Source organism: Camelus ferus, chromosome 5, assembly GCF_009834535.1.
Source record: "Camelus ferus isolate YT-003-E chromosome 5, BCGSAC_Cfer_1.0, whole genome shotgun sequence".
NCBI classification, from domain to species: domain Eukaryota; kingdom Metazoa; phylum Chordata; class Mammalia; order Artiodactyla; family Camelidae; genus Camelus; species Camelus ferus.
Window position 1 is genome coordinate 50,031,933 of NC_045700.1, and position 22,085 is coordinate 50,054,017.

Here is a 22,085-nt window from a genome sequence, read left to right on the forward strand (position 1 = left end):
CTACTTTCAGCATCTTGGCCAAATCACATATAGCTCACCATTGTTCTTTGGCACTTTGTTGAAACAGTTTAAACATAATGAATCAGTACAACAATAAAAAACTTGGAAAAATTGCCTCCTTAACTACTTTTTCTAGGAAACACACAAAATAATGGCACTCCTTGGCATATGTGGGTATGAGGTATTTCCTTGTAACAGAATTTTTTTTAGCAATGTGTTTCTGTTGTGATTCAAAGCTTCAATTCTTGAAGCTTTCTTCTACTTTACAATGTAAGGGTATGACCATCTGTTTCTCTCTCTATGTATAATATTATATATAATATATAATATGTTACATATATAATATATAATTATATATATATAATTTCCTGACTTAAAGATGAACTAAAATTCTTATATTCTCCAAAGTATATATTCTCCTTTCCATATATGAAGTGTGTAAATTATAGAAGATGGCTTTGGCAAATATGGAATAAATGGGACCAAGAGATTGCATCTACACAGAATAACCTCTGGCCTTATGCAGCAGAGACAGAAATACTAACTAGCCAGTAATTTCCTAGTGAGTCTTGACAAGCTCCTCAAAACTCTGTGGACATACTTTTTAGAGCAGGTGCCCTGAGTGCTGGTGAAACCTTTAGTCATGTGTCTTTTATCTTAAGCATTTGACTCTTGTACTGACATAATTGAAAACAAAATAATAACAGCAATAAATGCTTTCTAAAAGAAGAAGGGAGCTGGAATCATGCTTTCTGACTTCAGACTATACTACAAAGCTACAGTAATCAAAACAGTATGGTACTGGCACAAAAACAGACACATAGCTCAATGGAACAGGATAGTAAGTCCAGAAAGAAACCCATGCACATATGGTGAATTAATCTGTGACAAAGGAGGCAAGAATATACAATGGAGAAAAGACAGTCTCTTTAATAAGTGGTGCTGGGAAAACTGGATAGCTACTTGTAAAAGATTGAAATTAGAAAATTCCCTAACACCATATACAAAAATAAACTCAAAATGGATTAAAGATCTAAATGTAAGAACAGATACTATGAAACTCCTAGAGGAAAACAGACAGAACTCTCGCGGACATATGTTACAGCAATGTAGTTTTTGAACCATCTCCTGGAGAATTGGAATTAAAAGCAAAAATAAACAAATGGAATCTAATTAAACTGAAAAGCTTTTGCACAGCTAAGGATACCATCAACAAAATGAAGACAACTTACAGAATAGGAGAAAATATTAGCAAATGATGTGACTGACAAGGGACTAATTTCCAAAATATACAAACAGCTCATACACCTTAATATCAAAGAAACGAGCAACCCAATCCAAAAATGGGCAGAAGACCTAAACAAGCAATTCTCCAATGAAGACATACAAATGGTCAATAGGCACATGAAAAAATGCTCAGCATCGCTAATTGTCAGAGAAATGCAGATCAAAACTACAATGAGATATCACTTCACACCAGCCAGAATGGCCAGTATTGAAAAGTCTACAAATGATAGATGCTGGAGAGGGTGTGGAGAAAAGGGAACCCTCCTACACTGTTGGTGGGAATGTAGATTGGTGCTGCCACTATGGAGGACAGAATGAAGGTTCCTTAAAAATCTGAAAATAAGACTTACCACGTGATCCAGCAATCCCACTCCTGGGCATATATCCAGAGAAAAATAAAGTTCAAAAAGACACCTGCACCCCAATGTTCATAGCAGCACTATTTACGATCGCCAAGACATGGAAACAACCCAAATGTCCATCAACAGATGACTGGATAAAGATGTGGTACATATATACAATGGAACACTACTCAGCCATAAAAAAGAATAAAATAATGCCATTTGCAGCAACATGGATGGACCTGAAGACTGTCATTCAAAGTGAAGTGGGCCAGAAAGAGAAGGAAAAATGCCATATGACATCATTTATATGAAGAATCTAAAAAAAAATAAGAACACAAATGAACTAATTATTATTTTGATTTCTTGAATATGTGTAAAGGACATTTGACTGCCCTTTATGATTGGATTACTGCATTCTGTTGAGTCTTATTTTGTAGTTGGCTTTATTCCTTTGATAACTATATAAGTTTAAAAAGCTAAAGATCTAATCTGTTCCTAGAAACAATAATTAGTACATATCTGAAAACTAAAAAAATGTGCAGTATACTATTTATATGTATTTACATGCAATATAATGTGTATGTGCAGTCGAACTGTAATAATTCTACATAATAAAACTGAAAAAAACCCCATAAAACTCACTGTTGTTACGAAGACTTGACCATTTTTCTTAAATAAATGTCTCTCAGATTGTAAAAAAAAAAAAAAATAATAATAATAAATGCTTTCTTACATACCTTACTTGGATCCTGTTAGCACAGTGCCATTTTAGCCCTTTGCTGTTTTGAACTGAAGTATCCAGTCATTGGTAATGATGTGTTTAATTTTCACAAATATGTGCAAATTTCACTTTTGAACAAGGACTTGGACTCAGTGTACATTTTCACCTAATAATATTCACAATCAAGTTATTGGCCAATCTTACTTTAACAAATGCTTATTTTTCATACTAGAAATACTTATAGAATTCTATATTCTAGTAGTTTTTCCCTATGAAAGCAATTCCTTTTCTAATATATACACAGTATGTTGTAGACAAGATTTCAGTGTGAGGTGGATCAATCTTGGCCCAAATCCAAGGGAGTTGGTTTAATAAAACCACCAAAAGGACTTCAATTAATAGGGGATTCAAGTATAAAGTAATCACCTCAAACTGCCCTCACCATTACCTACCCCTTCCCCCAGGATAATATTAAAACAGGACCATACTATACCTGTGGTTAATGAATTGATTACCTTCTGGTTAATGCCTGGCTCTATTTTTCAATATAAAATGATCATAGATACAGAAAAGCAAGTGTCCTCCAGAGTTGAATATATTTAATTCCCAATGTTGTGGAACATTTGAAAAATAAAAACGTTGTACTTCTTTAAAATTTTAGTCACTGTTTTTCTACTGAGGTCAAAGAGAGTCTGAAAGAAAAGTATAGGGGTTACTGCAAGTATACATATAAAACACACTGTATTCTAAAAATTATACAGATCCAATGCCTTTGGTGAATCCTCTTAAAATTTTCTCAGGCTTTACTAATTTGAGAGTCTCTTTTTATTGAAAAATGTTATCTCAATTTGCAAAAATGCATTTTAAATGATTTCTAAAGTCACCTTGATAATCATAGTACTAGCTTACCTGACACTTATTGCTAAAACGTTGGTATGCATGCTTTATATCTGCTTGTGGTTTCAACTGCCAGCTATCAGAAAAGTGTCCTTGTAATTGACAAAAGGGAGAAACTAAAAGATAAAAAGAAAAAGGAGGGTGGTAAAGAAGAGAGATTTTTCATTTCTTGTGATACATTCTATAGCAATACACACTACTACCTTCTAAATAGACACTTTAAAGGCAAAAAGAAAAGAGAAAAACACTCCAAGAGAAAGCTTTATAAACTGGAAATTGTCTTCCCATTCATTGTGGCTTTATTCTTTTGGAAAGTCTGCATGACCTCTCCTCCTTGCATTAAATAAAACAAGGGTGTAAGGTCTGATGCTTTGATTTGGGGAGTTAGTTACAGAGGTAGTAGCTCTGGCATCTGTTATGTCCACTCTGTCATCCATTACTTCTGTTAATGGCAGCAGACATTTGATTAACTACTGAGATTTGGACATGAAGGGGATCCAAGGTGGGTTGTGAAGGAAATCACATAGCTGAATCTTTGTGTTATCCTCAATGTCTCTGTTTCCAGATTTTGGGCAGACTGGCAGCTGGAGGCTTTCACCTCAGGGGCAGGAGAGACGCTAATTATTTCAAGAATAATTGATTAAAATGCATATTATAATAGCCTCTTAATACAACTCCTGGAGTATATGTCATTTATGCATCATTTTGGTATAACATTTTGGGGAAGAATTAAAAGCAAATCTCTCCTTCCCAACAAATACATACATTAGTAGATAAACTAAAAAAAGGCAGTGAAGAGAATTAATTTCTAAATATTTATAAAATTCTTAATTTATGCACAACCATAGCAGAGGACAAGGACTGTCTTCTAATACATTCATAGCTAGAGTTGTAAGCAAACCTTCAAGTGGAAAAAAGACAAAAATCCAGATTTCTTAGTTGTAGTCAAAATGTTATAGCATCCAACAATAAGATAACAAACATTTACCTGAGGGGTTAACATTTACTGTCATAAGCCAAAATACCAGAAAATGTTCACTTATGGTACAAATACATACTCCGTTTCCTGAGTGACTTGTATATGTTCAGGTCATAAAAGAAGAAAGGCAACGATATGGCTTATACAGAACAAGATGTTACAGCCAGAATTAACTGTAAAGAGCACCTAGTAGTTCAAATGACAGAGCCCTCGAGGGGTAAATGAATTTCTTAGGGCCTAAAGCTTGACTGTGAAAGGTCTGTAACTCATAACTTGGTTTTTTCATAATCAGTTCAGTAATAATTTTTCCCTACACTGAACATATTATAAAGCTTCCACACTTGATACCTGTCAGTATTCACAAGGAGGTACAATCAATTTTGGAAAATGAAAAATGGAATAGGAAGGTGAAATATTGACTATAAAACAAAACCCCATACCTGAAAAGAACCAATTTGCATCCATTTAGTACCTGTACTTCTAAAAGAGCTTAGGCTGGGATCCAAACTCAACTTTGCTAAGACCCAGAAAGTGAAAGGACTGAAAAAAAAGGAGTGGAGGCATAAGTTTAAGAAAGAATTGGTTTTATTGGACAGCCAAGTCTATCCTGAGATGGCACAATATTTATTTGCTGATTAAGAAATGGTCCAGCCATGGACCATTACATACTGGTCACCAGAGGAATGCAAACACATCCACTCTAACAGATCTTTGGCTCAGGCCACACCCTTTTCTACAGCCTAAAGTGAATGTAAACTGCTATTTAGGGTTACTTGCTTGCACAAAGATATTACTCCAGCAATTGATGCTTGAAGGCAAGACTTGGTGACTATTACTGGCAGAGAGAACGCAAGAGTGATTTAGCTTTTATTGCATGCTCCTTACTCTTCTGAATAAAATGGTAAGTTCCTCAAATAATACTTGTTATTATAATTTTAAGTATACAAAGTTCAAGTGTAATACTAAAGTTCTCAAGGATAAATACAGACTTAAAACTGTGTGAAATGTGGGTACTGAAGTCATTTAGATTTAGATAAAAGCTATTATCAGACACTACATATTCATTCCATCCTATAATCTCATAAATCAAAGCTTTTACTTGTCTAGATTCGTATGTGACTGTGTTCTTTCCAATATGCACTCTTTATTCTTCCCTGGGTTGTTCAATAACAGCAGGTATGCTCCTGCCACAAAGTTCACAGTGCTCTAGGAACGGGACACATTCTTGAACAATATTGTCATGAAGCATAATCATATGTTTTGACATGTTTTCTAATAAGGACAGGAAGCATCTTTTGGCATAATACCAGGTGTCAGTTCCTAGGTTTTTTTTTTTTAATAATTACTACTTTATTACTTTTACATTTTTTAAATGAAGGTATGGAGGATTGAACCCCAGCTATGAACTATACTCCCTCACCCCCAGTTTTTTATTATGAGGTTCCAAGCTCTTGATAACCCGAGAAATACCAAAGTCATAGTTTCCTTTGGCACAATAAAGCGTCCCTGTTACCAAATTCACAATGCAAAGATGGTAGATTTTCTTGTCCGGGTCATCATAGGAGAGCTGCTCTTCCTCCTTTTCAATCTTCCTCATCAACTCCTCGGCTTCTTCATTTTGACTTGTCATAATATATGAAACACACAGGTTAGCCAGCACGATAGCACTGACATTCAGGATGTTGTCATAATGCTTCTTGACGATGGGCTCATAAAAACCTATGGCTTCTTTGTACTTGTTTTCCTGCATGAACAGAACATGAGCCACATTCAGCCTCCACACATCATGGTCACTACAGAATTCCACTGATTTGCGGAAGATCTTTTCCACCATTGGGTAATTTTCAAGGTTCCAGTAGATTTTGGCCTGGGCCATCAGCACGGGAATATACTTCTCAAGGGTGTCATCATACTCATTCACTGCCTTTTTGACAGCCTCATCATCCCTGTTGTGTCTTGCTTCCTGCACTTGTATAGTGAGTCTCCGGAGCTGTTCAGTCAGCATCCCTGCCAGCCCATCCAGCTTAATGAAAGCCTCTTCAGGAGCTGTCTGGCAGGTGATCATGGCATCCAAGAAGTCGTAGAGATAGGGTGTGAGGAACTTGTAAGTCAAATGGGCGTTCTCTGCCAGGACATCTGCTGCCAGGTCAAAATACTCATATTTACATTTGTTATTTCTTTTTTTGCAGGGGGGAGGAGGTAATTAGGATTATTTAGTTTTTAATTTTCTTTTAAATGGAGGTGCTGGGGATTGAACCCAGAACCTCATGCATGCTAAAAATGCACTCTACCAGTTGAGCTATACCCTCCTCACTACTCACATTGGCAAGTAGAGTAGCAACAGGTCATGAGCTGGTACACGACCCTGGTGAACTCCCCATAGGGTATCTGCGTGCTGCCCAGCCGTGCCATAACCGCTGTGCCTGCTCGTTACCACAGCAACAAGCCAACTGGAAATAGAAACTGCAAAAAACATTTTTTTTTTCTGTAGGTGCTCCAGAAATTAGTTTGTAATGGAAGGAACAGCTAGGCCTGAAAAGGAGTCCCTTACTTGACCAAGGACACTGTATGTTTTCTATACTTTTTAAGCAAATGGAAAATTTCCTCCAGTATACACATATAAACATATTTAATGATCCCTTCAGATTTTCGTCTAATAATGCGACCATCGCCATCAATTAGATAAATGGTATGACCTCAGATAATACAGATTTAAAATAATATATAAATTCAAGACCATGTAGTAGAATGCACAATAGGCCAAATTCTCAGACAGACATGATAGAATTTCAGCAAAGGTATCTTGCTACAGAAGAATTATAATCAGCATACTTCATCTGGGTACCTATGTAGCTAAGTGTTTCCTTGAACGAAAAAAAAAATTATAGCAGGAATCCCTACTGTTCATTGAGAGCCATTAAGTTGACCCATAGGAACTGCTGCTTTTATTGGCTGAAAATCAGCAATTTCATGATTTAACGTAATGCTTTTGACTTTTTCTAAACCAGGTTAAGTGGGCATGACAATTACTTTTATAAAAAGCAAAGGTGTAAGGAGTATGGGAAACAAATAGTAAAGTTCTTGTAGCTTATAGAAAATTAAATGTGCAGAATGAGTGGGGTTCATAGTGAGAACCCCAAAACACTATAGAAGCTTTTAACTTTGAATTTGGCATTATTAATCTACCAGATAAGGTTTCAGAATCCATTGACACTATTCCATGGTGTCAATAGGAGTTTCATGGGGTCATTAGATTAGTGTAGAATATTTTCCTTTTCCAAGAGCTCCAACATAAAGTCCAGCATTTAATGTGTTCCAAGTAGAAACAAGAATTAGATTGGAGTTCTAAGGCTACCTGTTATTAATCACTGTTAAAGATCAATTATGAAAAGAGTAAGATCGTATCTTTTTAATGCTCATATATTCAAATTATTAACAAATGGACAAAAGAAAACCCTGGAAATTTGTCAACTGTTTATTGTCTCCACACCATAGCACTGTAATTTTGTCATGGCACAAGATTTCCTGCTGAATTTTGCAGATTTAAAAAAAAATTAGAACATAAGGAATTTTTGTTAAAGTATTACAATTGTATTGGAAAATTCTGCCAGGATATACTAAAGTCTATGCAAAATGAATGCATTACAAATAAATGTTACTTAAGGGTAGTAAATTATTGGAGTAAAACATGCAATGCTTGACATTATTATTAATGTTCAGATGTCCTATACATTAAGTGAGCTCTGGACTTGATAGTGCCTGGTCCCCGGATGATGTAATCTTGTCATGTAGGGTTTTCTCAGGATATAGCAAGCACAAAAAATACAAAGATGAGGGGATGTAGACATTACAAATACTATTAGACACACTTCCCCATTCATTGTTGAATTTTTTATAAATCCTTCTAGGATTCAAGATCTTTTTTAAATTTCCTTTGTGAGGTATCCTAAAAGATACATCTAAATTATTTTAATTAAAATTTTAAAGTGTACAGATTTCAACATGTACCAAATGTGAAGATGCTAAAAGACAAACATAAAACAGAGTAGCAAATACAATTAACAGAGCCATTTTGATAAACACCATTATTATATATTACTACATATTCCATCCTATAATCTCATAAATCAAAGCTTTTAATTGTCTGGATTCATATGTGACTGTATTCTTTCCAATATGCATTCTTTCTTCTTCCAGGGGTTGTTCAATAACGGCAGGTATGTTCCTACCATAAAGTTCACAGTGTTCTAGAAACTGGACACATTCTTGAACAACACTGTCACGCAGTACAATCATGTGTTTTGACATGTTTTCTAATAAGGACAGGAAGCATCTTTTGGCATAATACCAGGTATCAGTTCCCAGTTTTTTACTATAAGGTTCCAAGCTCTTGATAACCCGAGAAATACCAAAGTCATAGTTTCCTTTGGCACAATAAAGCGTCCCTATCACCAAATTCACAATGCAGAGATGGTAGATTTTCTTGTCCGGGTCATCATAGGAGAGCTGCTCTTCCTCCTTTTCAATCTTCCTCATCAACTCCTCAGCTTCTTCATTTTGACTTGTCATAATATATGAAACACACAGGTTAGCCAGCACGATAGCACTGACATTCAGGATGTTGTCATAATGCTTCTTGACGATGGGCTCATAAAAACCTATGGCTTCTTTGTACTTGTTTTCCTGCATGAACAGAACATGAGCCACATTCAGCCTCCACACATCATGGTCACTACAGAATTCCACTGATTTGCGGAAGATCTTTTCCACCATTGGGTAATTTTCAAGGTTCCAGTAGATTTTGGCCTGGGCCATCAGCACGGGAATATACTTCTCAAGGGTGTCATCATACTCATTCACTGCCTTTTTGACAGCCTCATCATCCCTGTTGTGTCTTGCTTCCTGCACTTGTTTAGTGAGTCTCCGGAGCTGTTCAGTCAGCATCCCTGCCAGCCCATCCAGCTTAATGAAAGCCTCTTCAGGAGCTGTCTGGCAGGTGATCATGGCATCCAAGAAGTCATAGAGATAGGGTGTGAGGAACTTGTAAGTCAAATGGGCGTTCTCTGCCAGGACATCTGCTGCCAGGTCAAAATATTCATATTTACAGTAGAGCAGCAACAGGTTGCCAAAGGTCTCTGGAGGAAAGGGGTTCTGTTGCAGCAAAAACTGTAGCTTTTCAAATCCTTCTGTAGGCCTGGAATCCATGTTCATTAGCGCCTGATTGTGCAGTGTCACAGGGTCTAATTCTTCCTCTGCCCTAGGTGGCATGTCAGTGAGGGTTTCCTGGGCTACCTCATAGTTTCTCAATTGGTATTCTATGGCAGCCTTGAGGTTGAAGGCTTCCACCAGAGCAGTCTGGTGAAGGACTAAGGTGTTGCCAACACTTCGAACGTCAATGCCCTCGGTGGTCATGCCAACACCCAGCTCTGGGTGCTGACGGATGCCATGCTCAATAATATCGGCGATATGCTTCAGCGCCGAGGCATAATGCCGGCTGCTGTAATAGGCCAAAGCTAGGTTGTAGGAAAGGTCAGGCCGGTAGCCTGAAGCCTGCAGGGCCATAGAGAACTTGGAACACGCGGCTTCATAATGTCCCTCCTTGTAGAGCAAACAACCCAGGCTGACCTGGCCATCGAGCTCATTCTCGCCCCCGCTGTCTTCTCCCCCTTCCCCACTCAGTAGTTGCTCCACCAGGCTCCTGGCCCCGGACAGGTCGCCCTCGCTGTACTTGATAGCGGCCTGGAGACGGAGGACTCGGTTGTGGTAGGCGGGGTTGTCCAGGAGGAGGAAGGCGACGCGGGTGGCCTCTGGGTAAAGGCAGGCCTTGTACAGGGCCTGGGCCTGGTACAGGCGGTACTGCTCCAGCTCCGGGTGCAGCTGGCCCAGCTGCTCATAGCACTCGGCAGCCAGCGCGAACTCCTGCAGCCGGTAGTAGCAGTAGCCCAGCAGCGACAGGCCGGCGCGGCTCCTCGGGCTCCGCTGGTGCTCTCCGCCCAGCAGCTGCACCGCCTCGGCGTAGCGGGCATCCCGGATGAGCCGGTACACGACCGCGGTGAACTCCCCGTCGGGGATCTGCGCACCGCCCAGCCCCGCCATAACCGCCGCGGTGGCTGTGCGTGCTCGTTACCACGGCAACAGGCCAACCGGAAACAGAAGGCTGCTTATCAGGATATTACTTTACAATGGAAAAATTCCTTAAGGAATAAAAAAGAAACACTCACGTGAATCTTTCAACTACCCTGTTAGTCCTGGAAGACTCTTGGCTGCGAAGGTGGGAATCAGGCAAAGGAGAGGAAATGATTCCTGGAAGTCAGAGGCAGAAACTCTATTACCCGTCATGCACCGGTCCGATCGTGCCGCCGTCGGGACGTGGCCGCGCTGCATTATGGGAAGCGTAGTCTTTGTTGGCTGGACTCACCCGGGGCGGGGGGCGGGAGATGAGGTTTCACTTACTTTCGCTTCGTACTGTTGAGAGTTTGCGGCTGGCTTTTGTGTCACCTTGGTCTCTGGTGCGGGAAAGGAAGATTTGTAGTCTGAAGTTCCTTGCGTTTTTAGCCTTATACACTCTGCAGCACATACAAATGATGTCGTTTCGATGTTTGTTTTTGTAATTTAAAGGGAAGGAAGAGGTAGAATATCTCTGGAATTCCCCTGAAATTAGAGTAGACTCTGTTTTTAAGCTACATAAGGGGACACTTCGTAAGGCATAATAGGCAGATCATAGTAAGAGTCCTTATTTTTGTCATTTCCACAGGGTAACGATGGAAATCGTTTTGTAACTATTATCTGATAGTGGGGTATGTTCAATTTTAGATCCAATTGTCCTCCTCCTCCCCCCGCCCCCCTTCACAAGCAGCAGTTATTACTGAGCAGGTGTTGGCGTTTAATGTTGGCCATCTCTATTGGCCTGTTCCTCCAGCTTTAACCACAAATAAGAAACCAGTCTTCCTTGATCTCCCTACAACACCACTGATCGTTGGGCCTGTCTAGTATCTTAAGATAAATGGTGTCCAAATAAAACCATTTCACTATACACTTAAAGACTTCCATGCAAGTCCTTTATCTGCCTCCTATATAGTTTTTCTGCCCATGCATCTTTTCTATGTATAAATTTCAGAGCCAACATCAACCATAAGTTACAGCACTCTATTAGACTATTTACATACACTATTTCTAATCTTAATAATCACTGTGTATTCTGTATATTACAGATGAAGAATCTGTGAACTAGAGCGTTTTAAGTAATTTGCTGAAGACCACACAGCTATGTACTTAGCAGCAGTGCTATGATATCCAACAGCTAGTTTCAGCGGGAATTAGTGACTGCTGGTGACCTATTCTATATATATATTTCCCATAGATGAGCTTGTAAGGGCCCTGTCTGGTGCCACGTTGTGTGATGGGGCATTAGTGTTTTTTTTCTCTGTTAAAACAACTAACCAACTTGGTATGGGCAGTAGAAATTTGAACTTCCAGATCTGAATTGCAGCTGTGAGCAGGTGTTAGGAAATATCTAGTGGGAGTCACATAGTTCCTGGTCATCCCATGTCACTGGGAGGAGACTTCTGCAGTCATGTGATTTCTTGTATCATAAAACAACTGACTTTATGTACTCATTCAGTCTTCTCCCTTGCTGGGAAATTGGCAGAGCCATGTTCTTCTGGGTGGGACCAGACAAGTAACCTTCCACTTTATGAATACCAAGAAATAGACAAACTGCACTCATTTCAGAGGGGTTGAGTGCCAATCTGGCCCACCTAGGACCCCCAGAGAAAGCTGCTGATGAGATCCACTATAACCCCAATCTTAGACTTCTTCTTTTTTTTTTTTTTTTAATTTTGTTTTGATGGGGGGAGATAAGTAGGTTTATTTATTTATTTATTTTTAATGGAGGTACTACAGATTGAACCCAGGACCTTGTGCATGCTAGGCATGTGCTCTACCACTGAGCTACACCCCACCCTCCTACAGACTTCTTTGAACCTGATCTCTGGCCCTTTTTAGGGACTTCAATTAAGGGAGGTACATCTGTTAAGGGATGCTGGCAAGTGCTGTTCAGTAATGGGGTTGGGGTGCGTGGGGGAAGATCTTCACCTTTATTGCTGCCTGACTATCCTTGTCCCTTGGAAACTGAGGCTCAGTATTTTAAAATCCTTATGTATGACCTGTTATTTTGGGTAAGTTGCTATTGTAATCAAGGTAACATGACAGAACATGGAAATGGGAAATTGCCTTTTATATCTTTAGTCTCTATCAGTCTGATTTTCAGAGTTATATTTGCATCATGAAAGCATTCGCCTTCAAATGGATTCTTGGGAATGTATGCAAAATAGAAGGACTCTCTGCTCTCCCTGAAATGCCTCTGATCCCTGCAGACATCAGTGGAGGTTCCCCTCCTTGTGCTGGGACCTGTCTGTGAGTGTAGCAGCTGAAATAGGCAGGAGAGAGGCCGTTCTGTGTCTTCCTCCTTATTTCATGTGCTGCTGCTCCCGAGGCCTGGCTTGAAAAAAGCAGGACATTCGGCTTAGACAGATGGAGGGCAGGGTCATTTTCAAAATGAAATGAGTGCACAAATCACACTGTGAAATTGGCATGACCATCACTGCTGTTGTGATAGACTGACTTTTATTTAGTCTATGACAGGCAGTTGGGGACTAGATTAGTTTTTTGGGGGTGGTGAGAGATGGCCCTTTAATTAATGATAGAAATTCTGGAAAGCAATAAATGGGGTGGATTATTATAAAATGTCATAAAGGATCATTTTGTTTCCAACAGAATCTTGAAAAGCTTAGTGTATTATACTATTTCTAGCAATAAGAAAGCATTTGGTGGTTGCAGTAAAAAGATTTAGTGCCTCATTGAAAGGAACTAGACTTTAGGAAAATGGTATTGGACTCATGGTGGATTTTGCTGCATAGGGGGGAGGCATGTTTACCACGTAGAGGAATTCCATTCAGGCAAAATGTATAGGAGCTAAACTCATGACGTTTAGTCCTTCATATGCTTATGTTTCTGCCTGCTGAAATGTGAGATGATCAAATTCCATATTCTATTTGTATATATAATCTATTTCACATTCTCTTTTTAAATTGTACAGTTATTTTATTAACACATTTGGGGATTTCTGTGCTTTCCAAACTTCTTTTTTTAAATGTGACCCTCATTAAAAACTACTTTTGAAATTGTGAATCAGTGTACACACACGAGAACAACTTAAGCAAAAGTTTCAAGAAATAAAACATTTGTTGTATGTGATGCACTCTGATTCCTTTCTTTACTTTTCTAATCTGTTATTTTCGACTCTATTCTGTTTCTGTTCATTTTTTTTAAAGGGGTTGTCCTTGATCCACCTATTGGTTGTCAGCATTTGAAAAAAACGCTTATATTTTGGGGATTATGGTGTTACTATCTAAACTATGAGTTATGAGAGAGAGCACAATAACATTATGGTTTATAAATGGAATTACCAGAGAAGGCACAACCATGGATGCTGGTATTTAAAGAAATCAATCAACCATCCAAACCAAAAGCTACTCTAAGCCCCTGTGTTTATGCAGTTCTCTCAGTACCAGGACCAGGTCCTGCTTTGCTTAACTTCTCTCATTAATCCTTCCAGCCCTTCTGTGAATTAAGTAATTCTTACTGTTGGCCCCACTTGAAAAGCATGGACTGCAAAGCACAAAGAAGCCTGTGGTTGCCTCTGCCAGTAGGCGAGGACTGGCGATTGCTTAAGCTGTCCAGCAGGGGACACACTCCACCTCTTCCCGCTCCCCTGGGCACCTCCTCTCCAGTCATTTGAATTGGCTTTGGATCATTTGCTGCAGTTTGTTCGAATAGGACAGGCACAATGGTGTAAGAATTTTAAAGTTTAAGCACCGAAGCCGTTGTGTAATTGTATGGCGTCAGTGGCTGGAGGCCCTGCATTGATGCAATCTCCCTGTGTAATCGCCCATGCAAATTTGAGCAATCTGTAACAGACACAGGAACCTGCATTGGGCTGCAGATTCTTCGCCCTCCAGGAAAACCTGAATAATTCGGAGAATGTTTTGTCATCTTTAAAATGCTCCATGGACAGGATTATCCCACTATCCCTCCCACACAGGCAGACATCACAGATCGAGACAAGGTTAATGGGTTAAATTGACAGAATTTAAATTGTAGGTATTTGGATGCATGCTTGCCTTGGTCAGCTGTTTATCACCATTCTCAAGAGAAATAAATATTATCCCAGAGCTCTAGTTAAACTTTAAGCCTTTTATTAAAAACACAGACATTTAGGTGTCTTAAAGCAAACTGTTTCAAAATTATGGATTAGTTGCTTGTGAAATGGCCAAGCAGTCTAAATAATGATAATAATGTTCTTATAATGAAACATCAGCTTGGGAAATCAACACAAAGGGAGTGACTTCAAACAACACAATTGAAGACATATTTCCCTTCTTTTGTGTAAAATAATAAATAATAAGGAAGTAAATCAGTAGGGGATCTTTTTTAGATTATAGTACATCCAAATAAAACGGCAAAAGCATTTTCCCCTAAGGGAATGGAGTTGACAACACCTAAACTCCAGTTTCTATACACTGCTGTTTCTGTTTTTTAAAAATTCATCTAAATATGATTAAACTAAACTTAAGGGGAAAATCGAGATTCTAATACACACACATACACAGGAAATGAACACAAAGATAAATGATGGCTTCAAATAACACATTTTTTTATAGCAAATGCTTCATTTACTTAGTAAAACATATTTCTGTACCAGTGTGTACATTCAACGACATTGGTACAGATATGCTACCCAGGTAAGTAACTTATCTTCAGCACTGTTGAGAGATGGACTAAATATGCAAGAACATTCAAATTTAAATTAGAAAAGATGTACAACCCAAATTGCCAGCTGCGGGAAAGGTACCTGAGCAATGTAAGCAGAACGTCAGGCATTGCTAAATCCAAGTGCTCACCAAGAAACTCCCCAGACACGCCATTTTAGTTCTGCCGCCTGTGTGTTTTATTCTATTATTGCTCACTTATGGAACTTATGAAATTTTGGCCTTCTTGTAGTCAGACTCAACCTTTAAATTTCCTGCTACATTTGAGTTCCTGGAGTTCTTAGCGCGTGACAGAACAACAGCTTCAGAGACAACTATTCTGAAGCAGACGATGCAACTTCATGACTTTGCATTGCTAGGGTTTTTGAGGATCCCAAGTTAGGTTTTGTTCTGTTGCTTTAATGAATCCTTTTTGAGTGTTTATTTTTTCCCAGCCAAAACATTTTTTTTTAAGATTTAAATCTTCCCTTAACATGTTTAGATTTTTGTCCTGCTTGAAGGGAGTTGTTTCATACTATTATTGGGGATGAAACTGTATTTTATCTTTCTGCAATTCATTAAGAGTCATCAGGAGAAATGGATTTTAAAATAATTCTCCCACAAAGTAAATTGAGCAGACTCCGTTTAATGACCTAAGGTAAGTAGATAAAATATGAGAAATTCTGATACATGAAAAAAGCTGCTTAACTCCTGTATTAATGTTAGATAGTGTTACTTCACTAAAAAATTTTAAAGATTATTTCTAACCCAACCCAACATGTATGCAAATATAAAATACCTGGAAATATGTAGACAGAAAACACATGTGCAGTTTTAATTTCTTTGGACTCACTGTATGAATTTACTTCTAAATTAAATTGACTACTATTTACGGGATATTGATATGAGGTAATCTAAAATTGTCCTTTTTGAAATAAAAGGGTATATTTTAAAAAAATTGTACTGATGATCATATTTTTCGTGATCACTAAAGGCAGGCTCAGACGTGTGTGGCAAGGATGTTTTTATATCTACACCATGTATGTAACTTTTTATTTTATCTTTAGTGAGAAGATGACTTCTTTGCTCCTATTTTGTTTGAGAAGAGTAAGTAAATAAGACAGTTATATGGACACATCTTTAAAAGTTAAATACAGCTTGGTCCTTTGGTGTAGAAATGAACTGAATGAAAGTCAGTGCTTTTATTTCACAGGTGGAAAACCCGAGACCTATGAGTCCCAAGATAATAGGTCCAGCCGATGGCCAAGCCAGCTGGGAGCCCCATCCACTGTGCACTGGGTGGTGCCGTTTACGTTTGCCAAGCTGTCCCTCTTGGCCGGCATGGCCAGCTACATTGTAGGTTGTGCATGTGTTATCCACATACTACTAATAAAAGAATAAATAGCCTGCCTGGAAAATATACACCTCGTGGAGAAAGTAGGATGAAGTCATTTCAACCATTAATGCCAAGAGACTGGAGGAAGCAAACGTCATTCTGGTCAGTTGGAGGCTTTCTTAGAAGGCTCCCATTTCAAATGCCTTCCTCCAGCAGGAAATAAACACTAATTATAAGGACTGGGAAATTTTCTCTTTCTCTAATTTGGAAAAATAGGACATATAGGTAACCACATATAGCTCAAATTCTTGGAAAATTCAACATTGTTTAGAAAAGGGATTTAAAAATACCTCAAACTCCCAAGAGTTCAACCTTTAACCCGGTGGGTTGCTGGCACCAGAAAGGCTGCTCCCCTCCTTTTCTACTGTTTCATGGTCGTGGAGGAATAGACCCAGGGCATTAGTCAGCAGTTTCTGAATTTTGACCCACCATAGGAAAGATAACCCCGAGACAGGAAAAATAGATGGAGGCAATTACAAACAGCCACTTGATTGATGGTTGACATTGTCAGGGCTCCACTGTATGGCAGATTGCAATGGTGTTGAACTCCCCTTGCTACCAGTAGACGTTGCTATTGGCAACCGTGCAGTGAAGCCAATAAAAAGGCAAGGAAACGAGAGGAAAATTCAACCTTAGTGGAAGCCGCAGGGTTTGTGCTATAAATTACGTTCCCCTTAGCAATATGCAGCATCAACGTTCAGGGTGGCTACAGTGCTTGTAGCTGCCTGCAGTCTCCATCGGACCCGGGGTCTAGTTTTATCATAAAGCGCATGCTTTCAAACGTTGCTCCAGATAGACTGGCATGCGTCTGTCTGGGCTATTTATTTATTTATTGTTGGGGAGGATGACAGATGTGGGTTCATCTCTGCCTCACATGGACTGATTTTTCAATTCCCGTTTGTGATATAAACAAGATGTGACACAATAGCTAGAAACACCTGCAGTGCTTCCGAGCTGCGGACACACGACCAGGGTCTGTCCCTACCTCCACCCACCCTTTGTTCCTCACCTGAAGGAGGGGAGACAGCCCGGCAGAAGCTATTTTCCTTTACAGCATAGTGATTCAGAAAACGGGCTTAATAAAATCCATAAATCTGAACAACCTTCTCTTACCTGCTCTGTGGAGGCAGTTTTGCCTGCACTCATTTTCTCCTCCTGTTTCTCCCGTCTTCCCTGCAGAGACAGCTGTAAAGGGTAGCTGGGAACATTATTTTTTAGGGCTCCCACTCCTTCCTCCTCTCTTTTGTCAAACCCTTCCCTGCTCAAGTATCATTCTTTTCTAAGCAATTGTTGACAGGATTCTGGACCTTCATTTTTTGGGTTAGAAGTGCCATTTCTCTTTGTTTGGGTTGACTTTCACCTCTCCTCTGGCAGTTCTCTTACCACCTGCCTTGGTCCCTATCTTTATTAGTTGTTTTCCTTTGCTTCTCCTCCTCATTTTCTTCCTTCTCCTTTCCTCCCATTTGCCTGGTTTATAATTTTCTTTTATTTCTGGCCATATAGAATCTTACTTCTTCCCTAATATCTGTTCTTCCCTCATTTCCGTTTTGGTACCTTAATTTATCCACTCTTTTTTTAAAAAAATTGAAATATAGTAGACATACAATATTGTGTTAGTTTCAGGTGTACAGCAAAGTGATTAGGTTATACATATAAATATATATATATTCTTTTTTCCCCAATTCTTTTCCATTATAGTTTATTACAAGATATTGAATATAGTTCCCTATGCTATACAGTAAATCCTTGTTATTTATCTATTTTATGTATGGTGGTGTGTATCTCTTAATCCCATACTCCTAATTTATCCCTCCCCCACTTCACCTTTGGTTTTTACCCATCCTTGAAACATTTCCTGAATGTCTACTATGTGCCTGGAAAACAATGTCCTTGGTAGAGCTTGGCCCCTATTTCTTCAATATTTGAGTAGTAAAGTTAATAACTGATACTGACCAGTAACAACAAGAACAAAAATGGTTTGTAAATTTTCGATTTTTCAGAGCTGGAATGGACTTCAGGAGTCATCTGGTCCAGGGATTTTTTCAAACTCTTCAGCGCCCCCTTAGGCCACCATGTATGTAATCAAAGAGGTAAGGATTTGTAGGGGCTCTGGCTCCCCCAACCCTCAAACCCTCAGAGGACTTAGGCTTTTAGATGTTTTATATCTGTGGGGTTATTTGTAAGATTTATTGGAACAAAGAGTTCTAAGGTTAAATCATGTTTGAAAATAATTTCCTAGTGTAATCTCATTTGACAAACAAGGAAAACGCCTGGGAGAAGTTCAGTGACTTGTCCCAAGCCATCTAGTGCATAATGCCAAGGCTAGGGTGTAAGTCTAGCCTCCAGGCCAGTGCTCTTTGGCTGAGACCTACCATGTCCTCACTCTCTCAGGTGAAATGGGGAGTAAAGTAGCTTTTCAGTCATTGCATCTCTTTATTACAGCTTATGCTTACCTATTATAAACGTAGTTTTCTATAGAATATTTGTCCTCTACCCAGTCTGTTATTTCTTTACCTTTCAAGCATTATATCTTAAGCTTAAAGGAAAAATCCAAAACTAGGGACCCCTCCATTTGGCATTAGGTTTGTACTGGTAGTAACCTTTAATTTTATACCAAAACTCATCACTAGGAGAACTCAAGGTAGTCAGTGGTCATTCACCACGGCTCTGCTGTGTCCTGTGAAATGTCTCACTGTTGGAGACAGTTCTGAATGTCCATGTGTCACTTGTGGTAAATCCACCTATAGATTTCTTTTCATCCTTATTTTAATTAAAGTCTGTTAATCCATTTCTTCTGGGAAGAGGAGGTCTACATTGAAGGCTGAATTAAAAAACTGAAAAGAGGGACCACAATCCCAGTGCAGTGTTATGAATCTTGTATAAACACCAGTCAGACAAACACATTTGCTGTCTTTCTACTACGGGTCTTTTTGGAGAAAACTGGGAATGGTTGGTAATTGTAAGGATAATATAGTTTATCTTTTACGTAGGCAATTCTAAAGGCTCTGATCCATCATTAAGAAGCTTTAGGATTAAAAATAAAATATCTCTACAGAATACAAATTGGGATTCTTGGGACAGCCTGGCACAAAATAGGGCTCAGGAGAGGATGCAGAGGCAGGCATTGTTTGGCTTGGAACAGACAGAACAGCCATACACAAAATGAAGCCGTGTAATGACGTCTTCACTGCTCGGTGTTCTCTCGGCTCAGAGTAAGCAGGGTCAACTGTCCTTGGGTGCTGGATCCACAGAAGTCCTCTGTCCAGAATCTTCGGCTCAGTCCACACGTGTTCGCAGGGAAAGGTGAGGGTCCTGGAGTGTGCTCCCTGCCCCCCCTTGTCCTTTCTGCTGACCACAGCCAAGGTGAGAGCCCAGGCACCCCCACCCCACCCCAGCACATCCCTGAGACTTTACGTCTGTTCGAGCTCAAAGGAACAAAAGAACGATGTGGCGGGACCGCAGCTGGCTCTTCAGGACACGGTTATTTTGCAGCAGTGGCTGACCTGGAGGGTTAGTTTCTGTCTTCCCCGGTGACCATGAGGCTGGCAGAGGGGGGAGAGGCAGCCGAGACTTGCAGCCTTTTCTGGTGCAACTCTTCCCACTTACTTCTGTTCACAGCCACCGAATCCAGCATCGGCTTCAGTTTCACATTGACCTTCACCAACGCCTAAAATAAAACAAAAGCAGGTGGGGGAGAGGAACCAGAGTCACTGCTGTGATTTTCTAGCTTTTACGAGTGAGGAGAATGGAAACTGCTGTAAGAAATGGAAGTGATGATTTTGGTAAACGTGAGCTATTTGCAAGAAATAACTATGTGCTTAACGCCACTGTGTTGCATTAATAAAGCTCATGCAGAAAATGAAAAAATACCACAGGTGTCTGTGTACTGCTCCAGGGGGTGCCAGCCAATTTGATTATGATCCTGTTTTAAATCCACATCAAACAAGACAGGAAACAAAATATCCAGCTCACAGGAGTCTACTAATATGTGTATTTTTGCCTGCTGGGAAGGGCTCCAGGCCTCAACAGACCATGAACTGAAATTTTTACAAAAATAAACCTATCATTTGCTCCACGATAGATGACTCTGGGTAGACTTACTGGAATGAGAAAGGCCAGGTCAAATCCTGAAATGAGCTCATTTTTAAAGCAAAGGATCTGGGAACTGTAGTAAAGGTACAGAACAACATGAGAACATGTATGGAAACAGACACTAGAGAAAAGAAAAAGGCGTGGAAGAGAAAGGCCGAGGGAGAGGTACAGGAGAGACGAGGGAGGAGAGAATGTAGGGTGTGGCTGGTGGCCGACTGACCACAAGGCTAGTGAAACTCAGAATCCAGGGTCCTCCCATGCAGGAGACCCTTCTAAGTGTTTCCTTTTGCACTTAATTTTGTGTTATTTTTTAAAAAGGTTCCCCTACTCCCAAATGGTACAAACTTCCAGCCTCATAAAACTTGGATCAGCCCTATAGTGGAACAAAGCAATGAATAAAACAAGGATCATGGCACTGTGGGGGGTTAGCCCATGGAAAGGTAATGGTCCCACTTTATGCCTTGGGTCAGTGTTCGGTGGCCACAGATTACACCCCTCGGTCAGATACCCTGCAGATGTGTCCTATTCATCACAAGGGGAACAAAAGGTGACCCTGTGACTTACCACCGCGTTGCAGCACACCTCTAGAAAAGCCTTCTCTGCCTTCTCTAAGCACGACCTGCGGTTAGCCGGTGCGCAAGAGCAAAGTCCTCCAACAGCAAGAACAACTCTTTCTGTCAAGGATGGAATTCCCTGCAAACTATCTGTCAGGAAGAGCTGATGTAGCTCCTCAAATAACTCTCCACTTCCCGGAGCTTCAGGGATATGAGTGAAACGTAACTAGATGTAAGTTAAGTGCGGGTCGAGAGCCCAGGAATCATCAGGGCTCCTGTTGAGCGGTGAGCCCTCCACCCTGGCCGAGCTGGTGTCCCTGCACGTTCAAGGCCCTTCCACTGAGCATATTCCCTCTTTGATAAGCGATATTTATCACACCAGACAACAACATCTGATTTTACTTTTTAGGGGGGAGGTAATTAGGTTTAATTATTTATGTTTAACGGAGGTACTGAAGCTTGAACCCAGGACCTCGTGCATGCTAAGCACACACTCTACCGCTGAGCTATACCTTCCCCCTCACTTTAAATCAGATGTGTTTGTTATTCCATATGATACCAAATCACAGCAATATAATAACATAGGCAGTGATCAAAATCCCCTTTACTTGCATGAGAAAAATGCAGGTGTCTGTTTTCTGCTCAATGTACAGTGTTTTTATTTAGACAACAGTGTGTGAGGTGGTGACGAATGCCATGGTTTTTAGTATAGTTTGGCACCGGCTTCTCTTCAGTCTGATCAAGGCTTTTAATTAAACTGACTACTATAATTCCTATGGAAATTAGTGTTTATGTTATTTTCCTGCTACAAAAGCATTTCTTTAGAACTTAGTGGTTTTTTTTTTAATCCCAGGAGCACAAATTGGAATTTTTTTCTGCATGAAATGTAATTAAAAACTCATTTGATTACTATAGTTCTGGCTCTGTTTTACTTATTAAATTCCTGTAATCAGTTTTCTTTTATGAAGCTGCTGGGAAATGATCTCAAAAGCAACACATTTTTCTCT

The 22,085-nt window shown here is 39.8% G+C and overlaps 3 protein-coding genes and 2 long non-coding RNA genes across 5 annotated transcripts in view; 1 reads left to right on the forward strand and 4 right to left on the reverse strand.

The window, feature by feature from the left end:
* Positions 1-2,149: 2,149 nt before the first annotated feature.
* LOC116663683 lies at positions 2,150-10,562 on the reverse strand. Its single transcript, XR_004319960.1, has 4 exons — positions 10,450-10,562; positions 3,262-3,365; positions 2,868-3,044; positions 2,150-2,518 (listed from the first exon to the last, which is right to left on the reverse strand). It is a non-coding gene; the product is annotated as an uncharacterized LOC116663683 (long non-coding RNA).
* On the reverse strand, positions 4,796-6,353 carry LOC102508349 (tetratricopeptide repeat protein 30B). Its single transcript, XM_032479758.1, has one exon. The coding sequence runs from the start codon at positions 6,291-6,293 to the stop codon at positions 5,628-5,630; it is 666 nt and encodes a 221-aa protein (XP_032335649.1). The 5' UTR covers positions 6,294-6,353; the 3' UTR covers positions 4,796-5,627.
* On the reverse strand, positions 7,587-10,527 carry LOC102508601 (tetratricopeptide repeat protein 30A). The gene has a single exon (XM_032479755.1). The coding sequence runs from the start codon at positions 10,322-10,324 to the stop codon at positions 8,327-8,329; it is 1,998 nt and encodes a 665-aa protein (XP_032335646.1). The 5' UTR covers positions 10,325-10,527; the 3' UTR covers positions 7,587-8,326.
* A 9,156-nt stretch (positions 10,563-19,718) lies between the features above and the next one.
* The window catches only part of PDE11A (phosphodiesterase 11A), a 327,882-nt gene continuing 325,515 nt past the window's right edge, over positions 19,719-22,085 (reverse strand). The window contains exon 20 of the mRNA XM_032479754.1: positions 19,719-20,099. Coding sequence (XP_032335645.1) covers positions 19,944-20,099 — 156 coding nt within the window. The 3' untranslated portion in view covers positions 19,719-19,943. The remainder of the gene's footprint in view (positions 20,100-22,085) is intronic.
* Positions 19,802-20,299, forward strand: LOC116663682. The gene is made up of 2 exons (XR_004319959.1): positions 19,802-19,942; positions 20,051-20,299. It is a non-coding gene; the product is annotated as an uncharacterized LOC116663682 (long non-coding RNA).